This window comes from Xyrauchen texanus, chromosome 18 (genome assembly GCF_025860055.1).
Source record: "Xyrauchen texanus isolate HMW12.3.18 chromosome 18, RBS_HiC_50CHRs, whole genome shotgun sequence".
Lineage (NCBI taxonomy): Eukaryota > Metazoa > Chordata > Actinopteri > Cypriniformes > Catostomidae > Xyrauchen > Xyrauchen texanus.
The window spans coordinates 10080594-10108453 of record NC_068293.1 but is presented as its reverse complement, the minus strand read 5'-3'; the positions used below and the strand labels follow the sequence as shown (position 1 = coordinate 10108453).

Genomic DNA, 27860 nt, shown 5'->3' with positions numbered 1-27860 from the left:
ATTAAAATATTAGTTAATAAAAATATATATATATATGTATATATATATATATTATTTATTTTATTTTTTCTGTTGTGCAAAAGTGTCCAAATACTTTTCGGGCTACTGTAAAATACAAATAAATAAATTGTTGAATTTTAAAGATAACGTATTTTTTCACAAGATGTCAGTAATCTCTGCTAGTCTATAACTATTTTAGAAGACTGATATACAATTTATTAAAAAAATACATTAATTAATGTACATTACTTAAGGTGTTGTTTGCCCTGCAATTGTGCATGAAATTGAACCAGAATGAACAATGTGCTAAACCGTATAATTCATGGGCTGAAATGGCTTGCCTGTTACCTCTCTCATTACACCAGGGTAATTACTGCTCAGTCTGTGAACTTGAACCCTACTTCATCCGAGAACCATGTGCTTTTGATCCTGTGCTGTTCACGCACTGTACACATCCTATAGAGTTGCATTAAGAACATTGTGTTCTCATATGCAGCCTGGAGAAGATACCCCATGCTTTTTTAAGCTTCAGTATAACTGTTAGATAGATGGAGATGCTCAGAGATTTTCAGAGTCCTCTCAATATCCTAGTGCTCATACTCAAGTCTCAATTAAATCATGCACCAGATGCTTTGTGCTATGTCAAAGATGAAATAAAGTCATTATAAGATGGATGCTTGTCAACTTTCCCCTATTCAATGTTAGTTTGTCTTTGGCTGATCTTTTACTGAGTTGTATTACACATCTATTTGCTTTGAAGCCATATGATCGTGTACACCTGAAAGCTGACTAGCCTTTATTTACAGATTTACAGACTTTCTCTACTGGGAATAACTAGCAATAAATATTGATGTCTTAACCTTCACTGCGCTGATTTTGTGACCAAATAAATGGTCTTAAAATGAGAATGTCCCACCCTCTAATACCTCCTGCAACAAACTAGCAAGAAACAAATCATAGCTCATGTCAGTGACGTAACTAAAGCCCTTGGCTATTTAAGAAATAAGGGACGAGCCCTTTGGGATATCCCACAGAACCTTTTGTTTCACTAGAAAGTACGTCAACACAGGAAAGAAAACCGCTTTTCAAATTTTCAATTTCATAGGCTCATAAGCCTTTTTTTTTTTTCCTTCAGATTTTCAGAATGAACAAGGTTAATATTTAGATTTTTAGCATCTTTTGTGGTTATTATGAGGATCATTTTGAGGTAAAGTTTTTTTGTCTTAATGGATATTTCAACCAAAAATGAAAATGTTCTTGTTATTTACTCACCCTCATGATATCGCGGGTGCGCATTACTTTATTTCTTTACCAGAACCCATTTGAAGGAAAATAGAAAAATATCTTGGCTCAGTAGGTCCTTAAAGTGCAATTGGATGGCAATTTTTCTTTGAAGGTCCAAAAAATCACAGACAGTCAGCATAAACATAATCCATACAACACCAGCTATTAAATGAATGTCTTCTAAAGCAACACGGTCGTTTTGGTGTAAAAAAATCTATATTTAAAAACATAATACATAGTCACATTGGCATTTGAAGCACGTGAGAACTGACGCATGTGCGTCACACGTGGAAGGACAACTGAGGATCGCTGTACAGTAGCTTGGTGATTTTATCTGTTTTTTAACTCACAATGGTGCGTTTTTGTGGTTAACCTGGATGTCTCAACCTAGTGGAGAATGTGAGATTACGTCTGTATCATGGTAACGTGAATATGTCAAACGAAAGGCTGCATGATTTCAGCCCTCTTGTGAAGCTTACCGGAAGAGGATAGTACTTAATTACTGATTTTTTTTTTTTGCACCAAAGTGATCGTATCGCTTTAGAAGACATTAATTTAACAGCTGGTGTCATATGGATAACGTTTATGCTGACTGTCTGCGATTTTTGGTCCTTCAAAAGAGAAATAACCATCCACTTGCATTTTAAAGACCTACTGAGCTGAGATATTTTCTATTTTTCTTCAAATGTGTTCTGCTAAAGAAAGTCAAATAGACCTGGGATATCATCATTTTTGGTTAAACCATCCCTTTTATAAAACCTAAATTGTTCCATTTTTGTTTTATGGATTTCTGCAATTTTTAAGGAGTAATTTTTTGCTCTAGTTGACAATCATAAAAGTAGGATGTTGAGACCACTAAAAAATTTACATATATGATGGCAGACCCACATAATTTTGCCATTCATCACGTCGTTATGGTGTCTGCAAACATACAGAAAAGTCCACAAATCGCATTAGGAGCTTGAGTGGAAGTAATGCTTGTGCTTGACTGGCCATCTGTATCAAGAACATCATGTACAATGTAAACAACCCCCCCTCTGGGATCCCCTTCAAATCACCCACATCCCAGCTATTGCCCCACTCAATCAGCCCCAACGAACTGGAGCTTAACCGCACCATATCAATAGCTGTTTGTCTCTGTCTATACTGTACATCTTTTGAAGTGTTCACTTGAGAAAAATGTTCTTAAATAGATGTTGATCCATTAATACTAAAATATGTTGCGTGCAAAGAAGCCATAAGTTTCACACAACAAAATAAAATGGGTGCGTGAATTCCCAGAGTCTGATGTCTCTACAGTGCCTCATCTGTCACTTTATATAAAGGCTACAGTGCTTCCAGACAAAGGGAGAGGGCGGACCGGTGCAGATTTGGTGCGCATAACAGCGGCAAGTCAAGAAGGCTTCTACTATTCTAGCCACGGGCCTTCATGCTTTCTGTAGTGGAAAGTAATTCAATTGACTTGACCCAAGACTTCACTGTGGCTGTTTTTCTTTTGGGTTAATCCTGCTAATTCTAGGTTTCACTCATTATTTATACCTGTGTGCACACTACTAGCACAGTTACATAATCACAAATGTTTGAGGAAGTCTGTGACCATTCACAGTTCCCTAAATGCTGGAGGCAAACACCACGCTACAGAAATTAAGGCCCAGCACGCAAACCTGCGGGACTCCAATGATATCAAGCCCCATGCAAGATACAAAAAACAGAAGGAAGAGGTTATTTCATGTCATAATTTGCCATTTTTATCCTGTATTTATTTATAGTATTATTTAGAGTATAGACTGAAAAGTGGGGGTGAGAGAGGGGAAATCATTTTCCACTTTAATTGAAGTACACGATCATTTCCTTTTAAAGAGTTTCATTGAATTTTTTAATATTTAACATGCACACCCATCTGCTGTCACTACCTTGTTAAAAAAGTGCTGTTGTATTCTAAGCAATAAATGTGCAGAAATCACCCTGAGACTATTCTCACGTGCTTCTTCTCTTGCTCATGGAGTGAAACTTGCTGAGGTTGTCCAGTCTATTCTGTGTGCGCTGCACTGTCAGAGTTTGAGCTGGAGAATACAGGATGGAGCTCTGTTGTGCAACCTGCTGCTGTCAGCCCAATTGGCTAAAGGCACTTTCTCTCATGCCGTGGCAACGTGGCCTTCGTTTGTCTGTTGAAATCCCACAATGTGTTCCCAATGATCTGCACTCTACCGTAGATTCGTGAGATGTTCCTCTCCACTAATCTCTGGGAATCCACTAAAAGCATTGTTGGCGCATAATTTTGGATTTATTTTACATAATGAGGATTAAATCGTTTTTCATTGATTTATAATTCCTATTTATAACTGAATATGCAGGGTAATGTCTGTAATTTGTGCATCACCAGCATTACCAAGCTGAATTGCAAAAATAATGACTTCATAAATATAAAATATCTACCATTGTTTAATCAAACTGATAGTTCTGCCCCAAATTCATAGCATTGGTTGAGCCCATATTGCTGTGTTGTATTGGTTGAGAGGCTGAAACTAAGAGCAATGTTTTGATAATGCTACAGCGTTTTCACTTTTCAGGGCAATCGGCCTACAGTTGGCTTTCTCAGTTGTCTTTTTACATTAAGATGGCTTAAGAGAAAGCTTTTTACCATTGGAAAAAATACTTTAATTTACTAATCAATACATTCAAATATATTTTCAGGAAGGCTGTCACCTATAAATTTAAATCAGGAATATACTTCAATCTTCATTGACTACATATTTAATCCAATAATATGTATTAGGCTTTGAATAAAATACTAGGAAATGCATACAAATGAATGAAAAAAGAATATTAAAAGACAGCATTCATTACAGGGACATTTGTTGGCCCTACATTTTGAGTTTTTGGGTCATTCTTTGTCACTTTCAGTGGCACTTTTACCCCCCACTCCCATACATTTTTTTCTTATCTGACATCTTCATCTTAATCAGGCAAAAACTGAATCTAAATTAGGCAAAAACTAAATCTACTGTGGTCAAGTTGAGTGCTGTGTAGAGAATGTCATGCACTCTCTTACTTGCAGATAGGTTACATTCACTGGAGGTTGACTGCTGACAGAGAGGTTGCTTAGAGACAGTCTTGCCTGTTTAAATACACTATTTTAAACAGGTAACCTTTCTAAAAAACAATTGTGGCATGGAAGACTCCTGAGTCTCCACATAGGTGCTTACTGCAGGGCTTCTGTATGCATCTGTAGCAGAAGCTCCAACACACCTGTTTAAACAGTGTCCATTTCAGCTGCTCGCTTTACGTAACTATTAGTAGTCTCAGCAACTATTCAAATCATGTTAGTCTATTTTACATGTAAATATTGTGGCCAGGCCGCCCAGGTTTCGGGTTAGGGATGCCAGGATTTACATTTTGTCTGGCATTTTAATTGTCATACAAACACACACACACACACTAGGAAGTAATTTATTCACATTAAACTTTGTTCATTTGGGCTGCAACGGTACACAAAATTCACAGTTTGGTACATACCTCGGTTTTGGGGTCATGGTTCGGGATGGTTTTGGTACAGCAGGGAAAACTGAATCTTCCTTTTATTTATTTTGAAAACACAGTGGCTGATGGGCAATATTTCTTATTGTAAAGGATCATACATACATGATTGCATTATGCATATTTCTTCAATGAAATTACAATACAAAACTTAAGAGCCTCCAATGTGCACATTGCACTTTTTTTACTTCTACTCTTTATGTTTTTATACAATTATAATAATTGTCACAAAATGAAGACGTTAGCAGTGCAGATTTCGGTCTTGTTTTTCATGATTTAAGCTCTTATTAGTGTACAAATTCCATGTAGTGTAATTATGAAATTACTTGTCATGTCAGGTACACATTTTAACACAAAATTCACAACATTTTAGTGCCTGTAATATGTAAACAGTGCAGTTTAGCTGTCTGAATGTGACGTTGTCTGATTCACCTGTGGTGAAAATGTACATTTCGCTTACATTTTCACGTATTACGCAAATTAATGGGATTGGCTTCTTTCAGCTCATTGTTGAAAAAGCATTTGCGACTGAAAATGACTGTGTGTGTGGCTGTTAACAAATATTTAGGCACACCTATGCGAGTGATCTGATTGAAGTTGGGGTGAGAGAAAATTTATTCTCCGATTAATCGATTCTGGGATCAGTGGCGCTTATGCATGTGCCAGAGACAGATGTTAGAACACGTGCATATCCTCAAGCAAGAAGCATCCTAAAAAACTGATCGCAGACTGGATGTATCAACCACACACCAATCGTCTCTTAATGAAACTATGATCCCAAGAATAATTCTCAAACTTGCTCAAATGACAACGGGAGAGTTGATTTCATGATTACGTCAACAAAGAACATGAAATACGATCTCACGCCTGTTATTGCACTAATTTGCTCAACGGGGGGAGGTATTGATGAGAGAGTAATTTTTTTTTGTCTGCCACTTCCCAATGTTTTTTACTCCATTTGCTGTTGCACATTGCCAGTCTCTCACTCGTCAGGAAGAGTGCGCACCCCGACGGCTCGTTTGATGAATGTTAAGCAGGTGAGACTTCTACTCGCAGAGCAAACCGATTGAACAGCGCATACGAAACACTTGATAGATTTTTTTTTTATTGTTCTGCTACTTGTGCCGTTTTATCACCTGTGTTGAGGAAAGGAGAAGCTGACATCTGCACTCACAGAAGCAGGTGTATCATGTATTCAACCTGTAGTTAAATCAAAAGGCCTCGGATAGATTTATTCTAATTAAAAATGTAATACAATTAAATAAAAATGATTAACAATGCTTTAAACATATAAAGGTTATTTAACATAATCAATTGAATTATTTAATTTAATAGTATTGTGTTTTGAAACCAGTATGCATATTTATTTTCTTGGGTCAGTGTTTATCACTTTTTATAATGACAATACTGCCATAGAAAGGCTGTAAATACACTGTACTCCAACAAAACAGTTACTTAATTTGAGTGTGGATTTTGAAGTTACTGCAATTTTTTCAAAACCTGGTTATAGTTGAGCGAGACCTGTCAGTCACAGGACAACTTACAGTCTAAGAACCAAGTTACTGTGTTTTGCCTTTGCACAGCAGAATAATCAATAAGAAAGAAATGTAGATGTATCAGGAATAATTTTGAAATTGGATTGTGACTCCCAGAATCAGATCAAATTGTGAGGTGCCTAAAGATTCCCGACCCTAGATTTGAAGCTCATGAAGTGTCGTATAGTACGATAAAATATTTAAAAATAAATAAATGATCTACACCACGCAATAGTTATGTTTCACATTGCGATTGGCTGCTTTTCATCACTTTAGTCAACCAAGTAAGCATGGAAAAAGTAGTTTGAGACATATTAGTAAGCTTGAATGAAATGAAAAGCATCAAATTTTACTTTTAAAAGTTAAAAGCCTGGCTAACTGAAATCTGCAGCATTTTATTCAGCAGTGCAGATGTTAATACTTTTAAGAGGACCACACTTCAAAGACTGAACATAGTGTTTTTTTTATTTTTATGTTCACAAGGTGAAACAGGTTTACATGAGCTACTGTTGTTTTTTTTTTTTGCAGACAGCCTGTTAAATTAACTGGAAATATTCAATTTGTTTTATAAGAATTTGAACTGCTTTGTTATTAATCACACTATGTTCCTGAATTGTGATCTAATTGATGAGCTCAGTTTTCTCATGCATCTTTGTGTATGATATATTGTGGCACATTAATTTTACAATATCTACAAAAATCTATCACTATAACTGTGCTCCTACATTTTTGACTGTGCTCCAAAACATTTTCAATAAGTCAAATCAAGACAAATCATTTTTATTTGTATATTTTTTTTTTATTTGTGCTTTTCCCAATACACACATTGTTCCAAAGCAGCTTCTCAGAAAATCAGCTGTAATGTCTGTAACATCTCAAAAACATGAATAACCAACACTCATGGAAACATGATAAACATTTTGATTAAAAAATAAAAATCTGACTTTCTTATAGCTTGGTATTAAATATTTCATAACTTAGTCCTGTTGTCCCCATATAGGACATCTATTCTTAGGAAAACAAAAAAAAATTTTCTACATATTTAATCCAATAATATCCAATATTTTTTTTTTTTTGCATGTTTATTAGGGGCTAATAGTTACAAATCAAACAGGGAAATGGAAAATGCACACATCAGTCATGCTCTGGTCTTAGGAGGTTAAAGTTGGCTCATTTCAGATCTGTAGAAATGTTGTCATCTCCTCTAAAAAATGCCTGTAATGGTCAAAAAAATTTAATTGCCTAAATGTGAAAGTGAAACAGGACTGCATTTTGTTCATACCATTATGCATAATGCAAACTGTTCTTAGGCCACACCAGTCCATTTTCATTTGAAATCTTCAGTTTCAGTTTCTTTACCCATTACTGCATATTTTGGGAAACAATGCTGTTGTGTTTTTAAATGCTCCATTTCCAGTGGGGGTTTCCACTGTTCTTGTGTGGATGAGAGGCATAAACATAGCAAAACCAATGCAATTTCAAATGAAAATATATTATTGTGAATGTGGTGCACTACTGCACTCCATACAAATTGTCTTACTTGGATGACACTTTGTGATTAAATTCCTATTAAACTGATTGCTGTTATTGCGATTAAGTCACAGTAATTGGTATTACGTAAAAACATGACTTGTGACATGACAGACCTGTTTCAGACAATGAAATTAAGTGGTTTAAAACAACAGTACTTTACTCAACTAGAAATAAAGCTCAGTTCCTTTGAGCTCAAGTATTATGAATCCATCGCTCAAAGCTCTGAGTCAGTGGAAAGCTACAGTCAGTGGTGTGGCCGACAAGTTGAAGTTCAGAGGGTGTGTATTCCTGCTGATGAGCTGTTTATAGGCCACAGAAAGACATGCAAGCACATAAGCCTCACAGTGCCATTCAAAGCCCACACTGAGTGTTGTTTGAACAGGTACAATCCCTCCCATTGTTACGATCCATATTGTTTTTTCACTGCAAGCAGCCTAAGCCTAGGGAGACGTGTGTGTGCGCTTCACCAGCCGTGTATGCTGTGAGCCTGCATCGGGCTGCAATACTGATGAGAAGTGACAGGATAAGTCCCGGCTCAAGCGCAGGGGCCAATCTCTTCTCTCCACAGGGGAGAAAGTCATGCTTCTGTGTCGGTAAAAAGAGAGGGAAAATAAAAAAATATTGGGACTGGATCATTTTGATTGCCTTTGAGGGCTGACAGCCCTGCGCACGGCTGAGCAAGAAAGAAATGCTCACTGGGAATAGTTTAATCTCCGTTGCTGGTTTATGTAACAGTCACGTGATCTCGTCAATGACGTGACATCACAGCTTGCCCTACTCTTGTTTTCACCCAGTCATTCGCGAGTCTCCCTGTAAGATACACAAAGACCTTAGAGTGGAGACTGGCGAAGATTGGAATACAAAGCCACTGGCCTTTTTTGATGTTTTTTTTTTTTACTTTACTACTGCTGAAGAGGATAAAAGGAGGGAAATATTGGCCATGCCTCTTTGTGCATTGCACGTGTGTGCATCTGTGCTTTGTGAGGAATAGAGGAATAAGTTCTGTATTTGGGGGACTGCTGATTGACACATCAATGAGAGAAACAGTCCTCAGAGTCCAAGGCCGAGACGAAATGTCCATGAAGCTATTGTTCTGGGAGTTAGAACAGCATTTAAAAAGGTAAAGTGTGTTTTACAGCTAAAAAGAGGGCATGCTTTTGGTGGTGGCTAGTCTTTAATTTTTATTTATTTATTTATTAGCTTAGGTTTCTACAGCATTTCTGTTCAGATGCTTACAGAATCTTGATTAGAAGAAGTGTAATGCATAAAAAGATAGAAAACGGATGTAAATACAATTTTACATTATGAATGTAAGGCCTTTTATTTGAGTGTCTCAGAAAGGCTTTGTTCCTCTAAGCATCATATATGTGTCAGATTAATATGACCATTATAATGAGAAAATTATATTCAGTCTTTCAGCATTTTCATTACAAGAAGATACAGAGGGAATTCAAGTATTTTTAGATTTTCAGAAAGCAGGTTTTAACCTTGAAACTCCAAATACACCAAGTATAATTTGGTGTAATGATATGCTGAAATGCATGTCAAAAGTCGTCTACTTTTTTATTTTATATTGTCTGGTGTCTCATTTGTCATTTTAATTGGCAGAAGTGATCTCCAAGGGTGAAGAGTAGGTGAATATTTTGTTTTGTAGACATTTGCACCAATATGGAGTTGGTGTCTGCCGTGGCTTTGAAAGTGGCTTGTGGTCTTTGTAATTGTGGTGATTTCAAGAGTAAGATGGCAAATTGTGATAAGCGCACAAAGGTTGCATTCAATGAAAGGTTGCATTCATTTGAGAGCTCTGAGGTCAGGTCATGGACAGCAGAGATATATTTGGATTCCGTAATTGCTTAAATCCACTTTCAGTCAAAAAGCCTGGAACATCTAACGGTGTCCTGAGCTGTTAAGGTTCCTGCTTCATTTGGTGTTCTGCTACACTTAATTAGGATAAATGTACTATATATACTGGATGCCAGCAAAGACTTGATTTGAACATTTCAGCAGTTCAATTCACTTGTGTGTTCAAATTGTCATTTGAAAAGATTCGATAAACAACTCTGATTATGTTCTCAATGTGGCATTTTTCATATATATTTTTTTTTAGTAAAAATGTGTGTAGTGGCATATTGTTGCTATAAATGAAAATCAGTGCTGCACCGATCAGGAAATTTGAGGCCGATACCAATCACCGATATTTTACCACTGTGATTGGCCGATACTGATCTTTATAACAGATTTTTCTTTTTTAAAGTGCCCTTTGCCACACATTTGCAAGTTATATGCTGCAATTATATGTATATGCCCCACACTGAAATTATATTCAATTTACATTTATTTGAATTACAACAGTTACGAATAGTTTTGTTGTCGCTGTCAAAAGTCATTGGCATACTGGCAACCAGAAAACACCACGAGAGCATCACACACAGCAGAGACCGATTCAAAAATAAAAGCACTGCCACATATATTTGCTCTGTGAAATTCTGCCAATGGAGCTGGCATGGGTGGATGTTGAGCCCTTGTGAAATCAGCAAAAAAAAATAACTGCCAAGCAGCCTCTTTTTAATGCTGCATGTTAGTGTTGTCATTGTACATTTAACAAGTGAAAACCTAACTTTTTAACATGTCATTGCATTTTCTTTTGCCAGTATTTTACTCAACCGCAGTCTTGCTTGTGATATATTGCTTATTATTATCAATACAGTGAATCTTACATTTTACTATACAGTTGTAATATTTCTGTCACAATGTCAGGGCTCTAGCTTATATTTTGAAACGTGCATTTCGGAAATACAGTTTGCAAGATAGAGACTTTTAAATCACATCTGAAATCTCATCTCTTTACACTGACTTGAGTCTGACAAATTAAATTCAGGACACAGTTTTGGAGTTTGTATTTTGTGTTTTAAATTACTGGTGTTTGTATATGTGGTCATTTTATTACTTTGAAGCACTTTTATTATTTTATTACAGTATTGTCAACTCTTAAAAACTTTTTTTAAATGCTATATAAATAAAGTTGAGTTGAGATTAAAGCTTAAATGCTGTGATTTATCTATTTAAATATTTAGTTTACTTGTGCTGTGTGGTTTGCAGTACATTAGTGCTCTGCTCTGTCATCTGATACGTCATGAATGATTCTCATTATGCATGAGCAGTAGAATTTATACATTCATTCAAAGTATGCATCTCTTCCAAACTAAGATTGCACCCTTTAGTGGTTTAATAAATCACACTATGATTTTAATTTGATCAGTTGTCCATTTCAGTGCAAGGAGTAAACAGCACATGCTCAAAATGAGCATTTTAAAGCAGTCGTGTGTCAGTCATACTGCGCGCTGGTACCGGATTGAGTCGGTGCTCTGCAGTACTGCATAAACACTGGTATCGTTAAATCTTTTTTCACACCGAGGTCGCTGCCAAACCAAATAACTTTTGGTCATCATGGCGAAAATTAGCTCAAAGATCACCAAACTTAAATCTGTGTGATGAAATTCTTCGCCATCAGAAGTCCATTGCACAAAATTCACAATCGCGCGAATTCCCATTAAGATGACTGTATTTTGCCCACGGAATTTCACCATTCAAAGGTATGAGTGGCCGCACCTAAAGAGAGATATACCCACTACAAGCTCCAAAACCACCCCAATGAGAAATCATTAGTATCTATGTTTTGTTTACCATCTTTGGTGTTACCAATTATTAAGCAACTGCATGAAGATGTGGTGCCATTATTGAAGGTTAAACTGATATTAGTATGTGACAAACATGTATATATCTCTCTGATTTAACTCAGGGTTCTCATAGAATAGGGCTGGTATGAGTGACTGATGAGAGATTGAGAGCACACATGTACAATTGACACCGAAAGCTTGCATGTTGGAGGTACTGAAAGAGTGTATAATTGCTTACACTGTCTACATCTCTCCACACACTTTATGATTTTCGTGGCTCACATTACATCATGTGCAGCCATGGCCAAAAGTATTGGCAGTGACATACATTTTGTGTTTTGCAAAATTTGCTGCTTCAGTATTTGTAGATTTCTTTTTCCACATGTTTCTATGGTATACTGGAATACAATGACAATTGTTTCTTAAGTTTTAAAGGCTTTCACTGGGAAAAACACTCAATATATGCAAAGAGTCCATATTTACAGTGTTGACCCTTGTTCTTTATAACCTCTGAAATTTGCTCTGGCATGCTGGATATGAACTTCTGGGCCAAATCCTGACTGATGGCGATCCATCATGCCTTATTAGTGCTTGGAGTTGATCACAATTTGTGGGCTTCTGCTTCTCCACTCGCCTTTTGAGGATTGACCACAGGTTCTCTATGGGATTAAGATCCGGGGAGTTGCCTGGCCATGGATCCAAAATTTCAATGTAATGATCTCAAAGCCTCTTCATTATCACTCTTGCCTTGTGACATGGTGCTCCATCATGCTGGAAAATGCACGGATCATCACCAAATTGCTCCTGGATTGTTGGGAGAAGTTGCTCTTGCAGGACGTTTTGATACCATTCTTTATTCATGGCAGTGTTTTTGGGAATTGTGAGAGCCCACTCCCTCGGATGAAAAGCAACCCCACATGTGGATGCTTCACTGTTGGCACAACATAGGACTCATGGTAGCGTTCACCTTTTCTTCTCTGGATTATCGATTTTCCAGATGTCCCAAACAGTCGGAAGGGGGCTTCATCAGAAAAAATAAATTTGCACCAGTCTTCTGCTGTCTAATCCTTGTACTTCCTGCAGAATTTCAGTCTGTCCTTAATGTTTTTCTTGGAGAGAAGTGGCTTCTTTGCTGCCCTTCTTGACACCAGGTCATTGTCCAAAAGTCTTTGCCTCACTGTGCATGCAGATGCACTCACACCAACCTGCTGCCAATATTGAGCAGCTCTGCACTGGTGGTGACACGATTCCATAGCTGACTCCTCAGGAGGAGACAGTCCTGGTGCTTGCTGGACACTCTGAGATGTCCTGAAGCCGCCTTCACTGCAGTTGAACCTCTCTCCTTGAAGTTCATGATGATCCGGTAAATGGTTCTTTCAGGTGCAATATTCTTTGCAGCAATTTCCTGGCATGTGAGGCCATTTTGATGCAAATCGATGATGGCTGCAAGTCTTTCTTTAGTGGTAACCATTGCTAACAAGAACACAATGATTGGAAGCACTTCCCTCCTTTTTATAACAATCAATCTACTCTTATAATCCAATCAGAATGATAGTGATTTCACCTGACTAGTACTCGTTAACACTTTCCCACTTTGCTGCTGATATGATTAGTAAAATGATGTTAGTTGGTCATTTTGTGCCAGGGCCAAAAAACTGAAATTTGGGCTATTGTGATAGTTAATTTGTTTGGCCAATTATGCTTTTTGCAATTATTTAAAATGCATCTGAACACTCTGCACAATAATCTAGAAACAATGTGAATCAACACCACAATAACTGAAGCAGAACACTTTGTGAAACACAAAATGTATGTCACAGCCAATACTTTTGGCCACGGCTGTATACTCAGATTTGTATTTGCATGTTATGTTGTTTAATTCATTGTTACATCTGTTTGCAGTATCTTTGTCCTATCTGTGTTTAACTGTACAGCGGGTCAGAATTACTACAGCAATGGAATATACAATAGTAATATTTTACAATATTTATATCATTCATGGGCAGTACATGAAAGAACTGAGGCTATCAGTTGTCATTATCTGGCAGGAAATAATTTGTCTTGTAATTTTGTAGTAGTGAGAGTGATGAAGCATTCCTCTGTGGACACAGGTTGGGTGTTGCAACACCATTATTATAATTTTCCTTCTGTGCGGATACACACCTTTTAAAGCAGGTCAGAAATATTGTGGACAGTAGCCTAACTTCATCGGTTCAACATTGTGTTGAAACTGCAAAGCTCATGTAACTGTGGGTTGTGATATATATTCTATTCTTTTCTTAAATGCAAACTATTGCTTATTTCACAACTCTCTGGAGTGCTTGATTCTGACTGGTCAATTGTGGCACTCTGCAGTCAAACAAGTTTGCTTATTGACCACTAAATAATAATTGCCCGTTGTCCCAGGTACCCCATTCCCTACATATATGCTAGTTTCTTACTTCTCCTTCCATGTTTCTTGTCACTTCACATTCTTAATTTCAACCCCAATCAAAATTTCATGTCCATATACACTCACCTAAAGGATTATTAGGAACACCATACTAATACTGTGTTTGACCCCCTTTCGCCTTCAGAACTGCCTTAATTCTACGTGGCATTGATTCAACAAGGTGCTGAAAGCATTCTTTAGAAATGTTGGCCCATATTGATAGGATAGCATCTTGCAGTTGATGGAGATTTGTGGGATGCACATCCAGGGCACGAAGCTCCCGTTCCACCAAATCCCAAAGATGCTCTATTGGGTTGAGATCTGGTGACTGTGGGGGCCATTTTAGTACAGTGAACTCATTGTCATGTTCAAGAAACCAATTTGAAATGATTCGAGCTTTGTGACATGGTGCATTATCCTGCTGGAAGTAGCCATCAGAGGATGGATCCATGTTCTCATTCTGTTTACGCCAAATTCTGACTCTACCATCTGAATGTCTCAACAGAAATCGAGACTCATCAGACCAGGCAACATTTTTCCAGTCTTCAACTGTCCAATTTTGGTGAGCTCTTGCAAATTGTAGCCTCTTTTTCCTATTTGTAGTGGAGATGAGTGGTACCCGGTGGGGTCTTCTGCTGTTGTACCCCATCCGCCTCAAGGTTGTGCGTGTTGTGGCTTCACAAATGCTTTGCTGCATACCTCGGTTGTAACGAGTGGTTATTTCAGGCAAAGTTGCTCTTCTATCAGCTTGAATCAGTCGGCCCATTCTCCTCTGACCTCTAGCATCAACAAGGCATTTTCGCCCACAGGACTGCCGCATACTGGATGTTTTTCCCTTTTCACACCATTCTTTGTAAACCCTAGAAATGGTTGTGCGTCAAAATCCCAGTAACTGAGCAGATTGAGAAATACTCAGACCGGCCCGTCTGGCACCAACAACCATGCCACGCTCAGAATTGCTTAAATCACCTTTCTTTCCCATTCTGACATTCAGTTTGGAGTTCGGGAGATTGTCTTGACCAGGACCACACCCCTAAATGCATTGAAGCAACTGCCATGTGATTGGTTGATTAGATAATTGCATTAATGAGAAATTGAACAGGTGTTCCTAATAATCCTTTAGGTGAGTGTATATATTTATTTGGAAAGTTGCAGGTAATTAATGGGATTGTATACAGTCAGTCTGTCATGATTTTAATAAATAAATAATGGGGCCTGGGTAGCTCAGCAAGTAAAGACGCTGACTACCACATCTGGAGTCGCAAGTTTGAATCCAGGGCATGCCGAGTGACTCCAGTCAGGCTTCCTAGGCAACCAATTGTCCCGGTTGCTACGGTAGGTGTGGTCACTATAATGTGGTTTTCAGAGAAAAAAAAAGAAAAATAAACCCATTCATGGGAATACATGATGATACTGATCACCTTGTTAGGGATTATTTTGCATTCATGACCCATCTAAATGTACGTTACCAGCTTATAACATAGCAACTTTGAGAAAGAAACCTAAATTCGAGCAAGAGAGTGGTAGATATACAGACTGAATAAATCTGTATATAATACAATAATTGGAATAAATCATCAAGTTAGTGTGTGACAATTTTTTCCTAAAACTGTTTAAACCAGATTTTGTTTAATTGAAAGATTGGTGGCGTTTTTTAACTATCCTATGGCGTATCATTCCTGGTCATCCTTCAAAAAGAGTGATAAATTGATGCATTCTATCATGCAGCTCCTTATGCAAGATATTATTTTCTTTTTGATTGTCATTCTGTTAGAATTATTAAATTTTTTCTAATTTGCCTCTCTGTTGTGCTCCATTATGCCTGTGAATACATAAACATTTTAGCAATCAGAATCAGAATGAGCTTTATTGCCATGTATGCTTCCACATACAAGGAATTTTTCTTGGTGACAGAAGCTTCCAGTGCACAAACAATACAACAACAAGACAGAGATGATAAAAAATAGAATAAAAATAAAAAGCGAATAGAAATATAAGCACATAGAAATAAACAATAAGACAAAACACTATATATATCTAAGTGTGTACAAATACAAAGCTGTTATATACAGTGCAAGGGAATGTAATGCAGAAGAGGTAGGATATGTTAAATAATATAATTGACTAGGCTGTGTATTTCATGTTATTTTAGTAATAGTTTTAACTGTTCATTAGATGGATAGCCTGAGGGGAAAAGACTGTTTTGGTGCTCAGTGCTCTATAGTGTCGGCCAGAAGGCAAGATGAAAAAAGGAAGGGCTAGGTGAGTGGGGTCCAGGGTGATTTTTCCAGACCTTTTCTTCAATCTGGAAGTGTACATTTCTTGAAGGGAGGGCAAGGGGCAACCAATAACCCACTCAGCAGTACGAACTGTCCTTTGTAGTCTTCTGATGTCAGATTTCATAGCTGAACCAATCCAGACAGTTACTGAAGTGCAGAGGACAGACTCAATGACTGCTGAGTAGAACTGGATTAGCAGTTGGTTGCAAGAAGAACCACACAGTGATCATAGTGTCTCAAAGCTGCTCTAGGGACAGAGTGATATGCACATTTGATGTTGTGTAGCAGTGTTCTGGTATATTTCTGTCTTCTATATCTTCTTTAGTGTTTACATCTGTACACCAAATTTCATTGATGGAAAAGCATGTTCCACTGCCTCTTGTTTTCCCTGTTAACTCTGCAATGCGATCCACTCTGGAAGCCCGGCAGATGTAATGGGCTATCTGGAATGGCTTCACTCAGCCAGGTTTCTGTGAAGCGCAAGGCAGCAAAGTTTGAAAAGTCCTTGTTTTTACAGGTGTGGAGATGTAGTTCATCCATTTTGTTAAGGAGAGCGCGGAGATTCGCTAGATGAATACGCTGCAGTGCTGTTAGAAAGCCACGCTGTCGGATCTAGACAAGCGCTCGGGCTCTCTTCCCTCGCCTGTATCTCATAATGCGCTTAAACAGATCAGCTGCGCATCCAACTAAAATATCCAGAAAAATTTTAGAATAGTCAAACCAGGAAAAGATTGTCTGGTTTGTGCTGTCGAATATTCAGCAGTTCATCCCTGGTAAAACTGATTGAAAAAAAAAAAATGACAAAACAGCACAAACTTAAAAATAAATAACAACAAAAGAATTGGAGTGCTCCACACCGAGGCGGCCATCTGCGGAACCATCTTCAAGTTTAAAACACAGTAACGCATGATAAATAGTTACGATGAACATCATCCATTATGTTAAAGATAAAGATATATGTCCTGTTTTTTGACAGCTGAATCTATGCTAAGGTTCAGGAGCAATGCAAACCATGCATGTGTTGCATGTGATCATTTGAAGCATGCTAATATGCAGTTAAACATGTTAATTAAAGCTCACATGAGATTAGTTAGTTGCACCTAAATCTTATGGGACAGAGTGTTTTCAAAACAAGTGTTAGATCTGCTTTCCTGATGCTTTCAGGCCAGGGTTTTCAACCAGGGTCCGAGGACAGATATAAAAAAAAAACTAAAGCATTTTCTTTACAAATTTACAAATGGTCAACAGATTTTAAACTTTATTTGTATATGTGGTATATTAAAGACCCCCTCCAGTGAAAATCCAGTTTTGAACCTTGTTTACATATCCATATAGTGTTTTTTATATGCGACATACCATGAGTGAAATCGGCAGTCAACGCCATGGCTGAGCATTTTCGCCTTTGATTCAGCCAGGGTTTCATACGTCCCAAACCTAAGGAAACAGTCCAGTCAACTTGCGGGGTGGGACTTTCCATATCAATAGCATACCCTATGGCGAAGCAAGGGGTATCAGGAGAAGCCAGGTGTAGAATCATATCTGTATTTTGCAAGATATGTTTTGTTTTCGGATGTAAAGTTGCGAAAGGACAAATGGTGAGCCTTCGTGTATTACCTAAGTATCTGAAAATCAGAGATAAATGGGTGCAGTTTATTTGGAAAAATCGTAATGTCCCAGCAAATCTTCCAGAGAAAAGTTTCCAGAGTTTGAAAATTGTATCCAAAAACATGGGTTTTGCGACTAAACTTACCTTGAAGCCCAACGTGGTTCCATCAATTTATCTGGGGACACAATGAGCCCTAGCTGCAGGCAATTGGTGCAGGGGTTAGTGGAGATAGAGGCAGGGACTAAATTGCATATTCATAGATCTGCACATACTAAATGAGACACAGAGTTATATCTTAGGGTGTGTTCACTCTTGAAGTTCGGTTCTCTTGGTCCGGACCAAAAAAGAAAATTATACATTTTGTCCTGGTTCGCTTGGCGTTCACACTGGCATTTTTAACACAGAACCTGAAGATACAAAAAAGTCATAAGGATAAGGTCCCAACCTGATTGGACAGCTTTTATGACATACATTTTTTAAAAGAACTTGCAGAACATCCAAAACAATGCTGGCTGCTGGGCTAAATGTGTCCTTGGACCCACTTTCCCTTAACCTATCACTGAACATTTTGAACACCAGCATTTTTGTTAATTTTTTCCGGTATACTGGAAATATGCTCGTCAGACCAAATGTTAACAAGGAACTTTACCTCATCATTGCTCCATGTTTGCCCTCTGATCATTTTGTTTTGTTTACACAACTTTTACCCACTCTTTCTATGTTATCAAATTATGTGATTTTATTTTTAGGGTCGCATCTTGTGACATCACATCCTGTTATTGGTCCGTTTAGACATGTTTGGTCCATGCTGCGTTCATATATCAGTCGAACCACACCAGAGTTCATTTGGAAGTGGACAGAGACCCACTATTCAGGGGGTTTTAATGTCATTTTTATTAACAAAGATGAGTTTTAGGGGTTAAACCAGTGACTGGAGAAAGACTGTAATGATCGGAACATTATAGAATGTGATATTAAGTTACTTATGAAAGTGTTACAGAGGAAAGCTTCTTCCAAAATGTTTTTATTTTGGGGGTCTGGATAGGGGATTCTTGGATCTGTAAAGTTTGGGATAAAAAAATCTCTGAGGGAGTCCTCTGCTCTCCACTGAAGTTCCGCTCATTGCCGATAAGTGGCGACATGTAAACAAAGTTCATACTCTTTTTTTTTTTGTTTCGATTTCGTCAGTGTTTTTAATCAAACAAAACAGCCTAGATAACATTTTGGCAAACATGATATTACAAAATAAAAAAATAAAACATGGAGCTCCATTTTTCTTTCTTTTTTGGTCTGAAAGACCATGCAATAACATCTTGACCAAGTCGGAATAGATTAGTCAAATGTGCCTTGCTCTCCGCCAATGGCGCGCTGCGCAGTGCTGCGTGAAATAAATTATGCAAATACCACAGACTGCAGATATTCACCAGCTCAGAGATGAGCTGACCTTGGAGTTTCTTTGTGCTTCTGCTCTGGATGGACGGTCTCCTGATAAAGCGAGCTTTTCTGCCGGAGAGTCAAGCGTTCACCGCACAATATTCCTGCAAACGTACACAAAGGATGTAATATTCAAAAGAAAGACCTCACGTTTGCTTCCGCGCTCGATTTCATATGGGTGAAATAGCATGAATTCTCCATGCTATTCCGTGGCGATGGATCTTGGTGTTTGTCAGCTTAGAAATTTCTCCATATCTTTCCTCTCGTCGTTGTTGGGGACCGAGACTTCTTCCGTCAAGATCGACAATAGGTATAATGTCTAAATTGTTATATGTGCCAAAAAAAAAAAAAAAACACTCCCCGGGTATAACGCTTCTATCCTGCACGCAGTGTGTGTTTCGAGGGAAAAATCACCGAGATGAAAACATGCGCGGTTTTGTTTTGTAAAATTCGCCTCTACATTGCTGTCTGAACGTTATATTGCTAATATTCGTGGTTTTGTAAGCAGCTCGCCTGAAGTTTTAGTCTGTCATATAAAAATAATAAAACAATGCAGCTTTGCTATAACACCTTTTACCTCTGAATGATTATAACATGTTTATTAAGGCCACAGAAAACGATAGCGTTTGATCTGTTCTAGAAATTTCCAGAGAAAGTCGTGTTTGTACGATGTTGTAGATGTGGCTTTAAACGATGTTTTCGACCAGCTACGGATTTGGAATGATGCATGTGTTATTGGCATTGCTTTATTTGGTGTCAGTTATGTATTTAAGCAGTGAATTAACGATTGCTTTTTCCCCTCACAGCTCATCGGGTGCCAGTGTTGTAGCTATAGACAACAAAATTGAACAAGCAATGGTAAGTCATGTTTTTCCCCCTCATCATAAATACTATTACATATTTCAAAAGTGACGGGGATCATTTGTTTATTTGTTGTAAACAGACTGTTAAGTTGCATCAGTATCAGTGAAAATTATTTTGCAATCATTCTCAAATGCATTGTTGTTGCCATTTTATGTACGCTTGGTTTTGCTCGAGTAAATCACTTCATTTTGCTTAATTCATGTGGTAAGACATTTCGACAAAGGTAAATTTAGTTTGGGGGATAAAGCGATCCGTGTTTGTTTGCTGACTTGCCTTGGGTTTTGCCTGTGCGTACTCACGCGATCCGTGCGCCTTGTTACTGTTGCTAGGCAAACCCCAAAGCTTTTACACCCAGTTAAAAATATCTCTGCTTCTGATTGGCCTGACGCAGTGTGGGACGTCCATTTTGTGCGTTGCTGACGCTGAGCAGTTGTATAAATAGAGGGAGGGACTGTGGGAAGAGAGTAGAATAATGTAGGTAGCTATTGCATATATTTGCTTTATTATAAACTCCTACAAGCTGTAGCTCAGTTGATTTGTTTTTCCACATCATAAATCTGGCCCACCAATGTTTTAATAAAACAAAAAGAAGACCTGGAAATAACTGTTTGTCATCTATTCTCAGGATCTGGTGAAGAGTCACTTGATGTATGCAGTTCGGGAGGAAGTGGAGGTGTTGAAAGAACAGATTAAAGAACTGATTGAGAGAAATTCTCAGCTTGAACAGGAAAACAACCTACTGAAGAACCTGGCCAGTCCGGAGCAACTTGCACAGTTCCAGGCACAAGTTCAAAACGGTTCGCCGCCTTCGTCCACACAAGGACTGCAGCCGCCTGCACCGTCGGCCCAACTCGCAGCACAAAACTCTGGACCGTCGGCATAGCATGGAATGACTATCCTGTTAAGGCAAATGAGTGGCTTCAAAGCGAAGCTTACAAGCAAACATGCCTCGCTCACATGTAGACTGACAAAATTTGCACACTTTTCAAAACTTGACACACCAATGACAATCCAGTTGGCCGTTGACCAATATTGGACGTTGCCAAAAACCCTTGGAACTGCAATTGTCAGGTGGAAGAGAATAATCTGAGAGGACACAACATAAAGAATCACTGTGCCTGTGTCTAAAAGTAATGTTGTTTTTTTATTAAGTTTGTTAAGGCTGTTTTCAATGTCTCGCTTACCTTTGTAATGTAAATGCTGACTGTGGTCTTTTCAGACTGAGTTTGTAATAAAGCAAGCACTTTTATGGTGATGAATGTGATGAAACTTTGAACATCTGCTAATCTGGCATAGGGAAGGTAGAGGCGATGACGACTTAATAGTTGCATTGGTGTAATCAGGAAACTTCTTTGAAGAAAAATAAGGAGGTATGATCCAAATGTCCTCATTCGTTTTCTTGCAAATTCAAGGCTGCTTATCGGCACAAGAATTACGGATGGGAAGTGAGCTGGATTTCAAAGTGGACAGGCTGATGTATATTGTTGTATGATTAATGTAAGTATTTTGTAAAATAGCGACATCGTGTGAAGCGGTTTCAGACACCACATAGTTTGTACAGACTTAAAGGGTAGAAGTGGTAGTTGTTGTCTTGCTGAGAGAAAACACTTTTTTTTTTTTTATGCTGTTAAAACAGGATCAGTCTTGCGATTTAGTTATCTGACAAATTGAAACTACTCGTCTTAACACCTACTGTACACTACTATGTTCACTTGAAATTATTTGAAGTATTATTCCCACGTGTTTTCAGTTTTGACAGTGAAGTATTCTGGATCAATCCAATTAACTTACAATTACTCTTCTTGACTATCATATACAGTAGCTGACATGGATTTTGCATTGTGGACAAGTTGTATGCTTATGTTCTGTGCATGTTCTCAAACCAGGAGATAAGTTGTAAAATACTGTTATTGCACTCGCCAGTTGCACTTCACAACTCTCAATAAAGTTATGTTTGTGAACATTGTTGTGATGCTTTGTTTAAATTGGACTGGGCATAGAAATGCTAAAGAGGTTGCTATAGGATATATTAGGATTGTTAAGTGCCAGGCTTAAGCATAGATTGGTGAGTATTTAACTTTTGTGTCTTTGGTTGGCTGATTGTAATGACCTGTCTTTCACTTCTAGTTCAGAACTCAATTACAGATATTTAGAATTTATTTCTTACTGGTTGAAATTCCAATGTCACATATCAGCAATGCATTTCTAACTAATAAAAATGATGCATTTTCAACAATATTTTCATTGTTACTATTGCAGATGTCCATTCATGTCTGGAATGTGTTTCTCTGAACAGGCTCCAATGATGTTGATTTTTTGATGTGTCCAAGTGATGCTCTATGTCTAAAATTGGTCATTTTTTTAAATGACCTTTTATAGTACTCTGATCCTTAATTTCATAATAAACCTATTGTCTTAGGGCCTTTTTTAAGATAAATATTTTAGCAGTGACACTGGCACAAATCTAAATGACAATGATTATATTTAAAGTGGCCTCACCCTTTGCTGTCTCAAACAACAAAGCTAGCCAGTAAAAGCTCTTTGTAAGGGTAGTAGTGGACGTTCAAAGAATATGTTTCAAGACTTGAAAACCAGGTGAATCATAAACTAAAAAAAATATCCCTGTCCAATATCATCAGTTAACTACTGGATGGACGGATTCATTAGATGTTTTTAACTATTATCTCTGAAACATATTAATCAAGGTCCAAATTGAAAAAAGTGACAAATATGAACACCGTTAACACAAATGTACATTTTTGAAAAAGCAGAACGTATACGAGTCAATATCCAAATGTGTTTGAGGTTTATTTGAAAAAGATTCGCACAAACACTGTTTAGAGAAATAGATGATAGCACGCAATTGGTGATCACAAATAAATATGACAAAAGTGATAAAACGTGGAGAGTCAACAACAACAATGGCTCTGTAGAAAAGCACTTGTTCCCTTCCAAAGACACTGTAAACATGTGTGACAATGTCATGTAGTATTGTACACTTGATCCAGCTCCGCATAAAACCTTTAGACCCACAAGAAGGATTTTGACCATCTGGTCTTCCATCAGTTTGTGTCCAATCACCAATAAATGTCATTCAGATGCAAGGCAGATTATGTGAAGAATTCTGGGACTCACATTCCCATTCGAATACTTTGAATGATCTGAAAAATGGCTGAAAGAGGAAAAAATATCAACTCTAAAATACCAGATTCAGTCCATTGTTTGTTATTGTTATTAAGGTCGATAATTGTAAAAGCAATCGGCACATTACTTATAATTACAGGGTAAATACAAATTCTAATATTACCTGATCCACACACAACAAATACAAAGAGTGCCAAGAGCCACGGCCCCACAGGATATTTCTCTTCTTGTGGTCGCTGAAACAGAGCAAATAAAAAATGAAGGACTACGCATTTTTTTCTAGTTGTGCTAACCTCTTAAATATTTCAATGGCTACACAAAAAATTGTTTTAACTTAAAATGTGCATCATGTGGTAACATGGCATTATTCATGTCAAAATATATATTTTTAAACATCACTAAATCAACTTGAATACACTACACCTACAAAGAAATTAGATATGGTAGAAATAACTTATTAAAGGAATATTCCAGGTTCACTATAAATTAAGCTCAATCAACAGCATTTGTGGCATGACATTGGTTACCACAAAAATATTTTCAACTCATGCCTTCTTTATTATAAAAAAGGCCAAATCTGGATTACAGTGACACACTTTTCAAATGGAAGTGAATGGGTTCAATCTGCAAACGTGAAATACTCACACAAGATGTAAACAATACTCAGAAGGGCCCTTTCCTCCCGGAAGGGCGAAAACAGAAAACAACCTAGGGAACAACCTACCACAACACCCCACCCGCTGGAGGCAAAAATGGCCTGGCATGTATATCTATAACAAATGGATTAACAAAATGCCCAGATAGTGTAAATATTTCCATATACTTTCAAGACAATTATAAAATAATTGAATAAAATGTATTTTCATATATTTTCATGTTTTGTTTTTTAAATGAAATGTCATGAAATGCAACTGGTTGTCAAACACATTGAGCTACACAAAACACAGAAGCTACACACAAGTATTTATTTTGTCTGACACAACTTACATAATTTCAGTAGTACACACAAATGACAATAGTCATATCATACTGATCATGTGTTACACTTGCTATAGTTAGATTCCATGTTGCTTCTTCATCAAATAGCAGTGTCAAATGTTAATCACGTCAATCACATGTTTAATATGTGTATATGCATTTGGGATGCTGATCATTTACCATTGTTGCACAGAAAATCAATGTGATATAGAAGTAATTTGCCTGAATATAGTAATCATTTGTCTTGTAATGAACAAAGCAATAGATATCCTGTGATAGTAAACTTACAGTATCTAGATATGAAATAAATAATCATAAAAATATAGAAATACAATTTACGGAAGTAAAAAGAATGACACTACACTGCATGCCCAATTATTAGGCAAATTGTATTCCTCAGGGTTAATTTTATTGAGTACTTGGATACATGTGATGGAGCATTGTTCTACAGAAAGATCATGGACTTCTTTAATGCTGAGGACTTCTTCCTGTACCACTGCTTGAAGAAAGTACTTTCCAGAAACTGGCAGTAGGTTTGAGAGTTGAGTTTCAGTCCATCTTCAACTCGAAAAGGTCCAACTACCTCATCCTTAATGATAGCAGCCCATACCAGTACCCCTTCTTCACCTTGCTGGTGCCTGACTTGAAGTGGTGCCCTGTGTCCATTAGTGATCCAGCCATGGGCCCATCTTTCTGGTCCATCAAGAGTCACTCTCATTTCATCTGTCCATAAAACCTTTGAAAAATCTGTCTTCATGTATTTCTTTGCCCACATGAAACCTTGTACTTTTGAACAATCCAGGTAGGTTGCCATTCTGGAATATGGTAGCACTGGAGGATAATGGGTTCCTGGTAGCTTCACGTTTAATTCTTCTCAAGTCTTTTGCAGTTAATTTGCACCTTTTTTTGTCCATGCATTTTTTGCGCCCCAGTTGACTATTCACAGCAAATTATTTGATTATCCAGTGGTCATGCCTCAATAGTTTAGCTTTTTCAAGAGTGTTGCATCTGTCTGAAAGGCATTTTACAATATTTGGCCTTTTAGTGTCAGTTAAATCTCTCTTTTGGCCCATTTTACCTGAGGTAATGAAGCTGCCTAATTATTATGCACACCTTGATATAAGGTGTTAGTTACATAGTTAGTTAATTACACAAATACATATCACCTGAAAATGATTTAATCCAATAAGCATTCAAGTTTATGTGGTTTGGAGTTGGAAAATGTGCATGGAAATAATGATAATATCGGAATACTAAGTTGCCTAATAATTGGGCATGCAGTGTATTTTATACATAGGGTCTCTAATGATATGACTATATATTTTTTTCTTTACAATATTTGTAAGAGAAAGATTGAGGAATACTAAAGAGGTGTGGACATAACTCCAAAAAGTTGATGTTGCACCGAATGAGTCCTGGTTACTAAAGATCAGAAATATGCATTTAAAGTTAAAGGGATAGTTCACCAAAAAAAATTAAATTATCTCATCATTTACTTACACTCATGCCATCCCAGATGTGTTTGACTTTCTTTCTTCTGCAGAACACAAACAAAGATTTTTATAAGTATATTTCAGCTCTGTAGGTCCATAGAATGCAAGCGAATGGTGATCAGACCTTCAAAAATCACATAAAGGAAACAGAGAAGTAATCCATAAGACTCCAGTTGTTAAATCCATGTCTTCTGAAGCGATATAATATGTGCGGGTGAGAAAGCTCAATATTTAAGTCCTTTTTTACTCTAAATCTCCACTTTCACTTTTACATGTGGTGCCTGTTTAGTTTCACATTTACATCTGAAAGTGGAAATCTAGAGTAAAAAAGGACTTAATTTTGATCTGTTTGTCACCCAAACTTATTGTATCGCTTCAGAAGTCAAGGATTAAACCACTGGAGTATTATGGATTACTTTTATGCTGCATTTATGAGATTTTTGGAGCTCCAAATTTCTGGTCACCATTCACTTTCATTGTATGGACCTACAGAATTTAGATATTCTTCTAAAAATATTAATTTATGATCTGCAGAAGAAAGAAAGTCAAACACATCTGGAATTGCATGAGAGTAAGTAAATGATGAGAGAATAAACATTTTTGGGTGAACTATTCCTTTAAGGTAACAATTGCAGGTTGACACTTTTTACACTGAAATGGCTCTTTGTGATTGCAATATCTATACAATGATTTTTAAAAATGATTATCTTGTAGTTATGAATGACTGGGAAAATTAATTGGAGAAAAGGTGTGGGAATATAAAACTTAAGCCAAGGCCACATAAACAAGTAATTCATACATGAAATCCCATCTTGTCACGCTCAGTTATTTGTAAAGCCATTCTGCTTGAATCAAAGGTGGCAAAAAGCTCTATCTAGTCCACACAGGACCAACCATTAAACTTCACTTGGCTCCACATGGATGTTGACACAAGCACTCTTATCACGATGGCTGAATTCTCTGAAACCTACATCATCTTCAGGATTTTCATCAAGCATTAAACCTTGCTATATTCTCATAGCACAACACCCTGACACATTTATGAAAAGGTGACAGTCCACAAAATATTTAATTAAAGCCTCAGGCTGAGCCGGTTAAACTATACCTTTACAAGGGAGGATCAACATGGTCAGGTCAGTTTTGTACATCTGCCATCACTTCGTGCAACAGTGGTCATGGAAACAACATAGGCGTCAACGTTAAATCGGTCTGCGTTACACAAATTGACTCATATATAAAGCACGTAGCGAGAGAGTCAATGTGATTATGTAAAACAATACCGTGTTACATGTGAATTAAGCCAGCAGTTGTACTGGATTTAATGGATGTTAATAATACTCGCTTTATATGAGGGTTATTACAACAGTATCGCGAAACACTGATTAGGTCTCGAGACCAATTACAATAACACCAAAATCAAGCGCATGTACAATACATCGGTTCACGATAATCATTCCGACGACGATTGACAATCTTACCAGAGTCTTGGCCACGTTCCCCCTCTGAGTGATGTTTTTGCTGTGCTTCTCGTTTGCCATCCGGATTCTTTGTTTTGCTACCATCTTCCGGCACTGTAAATGTGTTTAAACTGAACGCTACAGTAAAATCAGATATATTGCTTTATCTGCGGTGATGCTTCAGTCCCCGTTTCCCTGTACCTGCCCCCCTAAACCGAATTATGCGGGACGGAAGTGCGCCTCCAAGTACCCTAGTCGAGCTCCATCTCACAGCTTTAGGGGATCCCGGGGGCTAGTTGTCACACTCTTTACTCCACTCAATAGGTAGGTATGTTTTTAAGTCAACTTCTGTTTAGGCAGATATCATAAAGTCTTGACTACTAAGAAGCTTTTAAATATTTCCACCGTGATACACTTCATTAAAGCCTAGTTGACATTTTTTGTGACAACAAGATGTCCCAATTGTCAGAATGGAACCTGTCATTAAACAGTCTATTACAGACTTTTCAGCTAAATTTAAACAGTAAAACAGTTACGAGGCTCAACATAATTTATGAAACAGCAAAACTGTAAAGTGTAAAAGCACAAAACTATCAAACCATTGTTTT

The 27860-nt window shown here is 37.5% G+C and overlaps 2 protein-coding genes across 4 annotated transcripts in view; one reads left to right on the top strand and one right to left on the bottom strand.

Annotated features, from left to right (window-relative positions):
• The window catches only part of LOC127659111 (TSC22 domain family protein 1-like), a 67974-nt gene extending 45566 nt beyond the window's left edge, over window positions 1-22408 (top strand). The window contains exons 1-3 of one of the 3 annotated variants that reach the window (XM_052148766.1): window positions 8704-9009; window positions 20123-20174; window positions 20806-22408. In XM_052148766.1, the coding sequence (XP_052004726.1) occupies window positions 8771-9009; window positions 20123-20174; window positions 20806-21063 (549 nt within the window). In that variant the 5' untranslated portion in view covers window positions 8704-8770 and the 3' untranslated portion in view covers window positions 21064-22408. Of the gene's footprint in view, window positions 1-8703; window positions 9010-19299; window positions 19627-20122; window positions 20175-20805 lie in introns of those variants that run through there. The other 2 variants (XM_052148767.1, XM_052148764.1) reach the window with 2 other exon arrangements.
• Window positions 22409-23134: 726 nt separating this feature from the next.
• LOC127659291 (stress-associated endoplasmic reticulum protein 2) lies at window positions 23135-27450 on the bottom strand. Its single transcript, XM_052149040.1, has 3 exons — window positions 27274-27450; window positions 23488-23560; window positions 23135-23352 (listed from the first exon to the last, which is right to left on the bottom strand). The coding sequence occupies exons 1-3, from the start codon at window positions 27355-27357 to the stop codon at window positions 23312-23314; spliced, it is 198 nt and encodes a 65-aa protein (XP_052005000.1). The 5' UTR covers window positions 27358-27450; the 3' UTR covers window positions 23135-23311.
• Between the last annotated feature and the right edge of the window lie 410 nt (window positions 27451-27860).